Below are 670 nucleotides of genomic sequence, written 5' to 3'. Positions count from 1 at the left end.
TAATTCATTTAGGTGGGGTGAGGAGGGGTATCCAAAACTATACACCATATGCCATTCATCTATGAGTAGGAATCAGACGATTGTTTTCTGAAAGAAAGTACATGTATAACAGGTAATAATATTTATAATAATAAAACAAAACACTGATATAACTGTTTTTTTTTTCTTTTTCCCTAGCTCATAAAGTATTGGGAAGCCTTTCTACCTGAAGCCAAAGCTATAGCTTAGATGAAGAATATCCCACGCTCAGTTCATCAATTCATATTCATCGCATTCCACGATAAAATCATGTTTAAATCAAAGAAAATATCAAGATAAACCACTCTATATTTTATTAACATGTGGCTTCTTTTTATATACTATTGCGTTTTAATAAGAGTGCTGCATGTCCTGACCCATTCCAATGGACTGTAGCATGATATTCTGCAATATTTTGCTGAATTGAACACTAATGTGTCTTACTATTTTGCATTTAACAAGTGCAGATGAAGGCAAGAAAGTTTTACTTTGAAGTATTTTCTTTGAAAAATCAATTCTGTCAAATGAAATTTACCTTATCTTTATGAAGCAATTTATTGTTGCATTTATAAATGTTCACTTACACATTCCTGTACAGATATTATGATTTTGTGATTATAATATTAAAGGTATATTCCTTGTGAAATGCTCA

At 30.6% G+C, this 670-nt stretch overlaps 1 protein-coding gene across 1 annotated transcript in view; it reads left to right on the top strand.

Moving 5' to 3' along the window:
• SNX2 (sorting nexin 2) overlaps nt 1–670 on the top strand; it is a gene marked incomplete in the record, with an annotated part of 28448 nt that extends 27778 nt beyond the window's left edge. The window contains 1 exon segment of the mRNA XM_072416036.1: nt 178–670. Within this exon segment, the coding sequence (XP_072272137.1) occupies nt 178–228 (51 nt within the window).

Source organism: Pyxicephalus adspersus, chromosome 6 (genome assembly GCF_032062135.1).
Source record: "Pyxicephalus adspersus chromosome 6, UCB_Pads_2.0, whole genome shotgun sequence".
Taxonomy (NCBI): domain Eukaryota; kingdom Metazoa; phylum Chordata; class Amphibia; order Anura; family Pyxicephalidae; genus Pyxicephalus; species Pyxicephalus adspersus.
The sequence above is the reverse complement of the archived record's forward strand: the minus strand, read 5'-3'. Positions and strand labels throughout refer to the sequence as shown.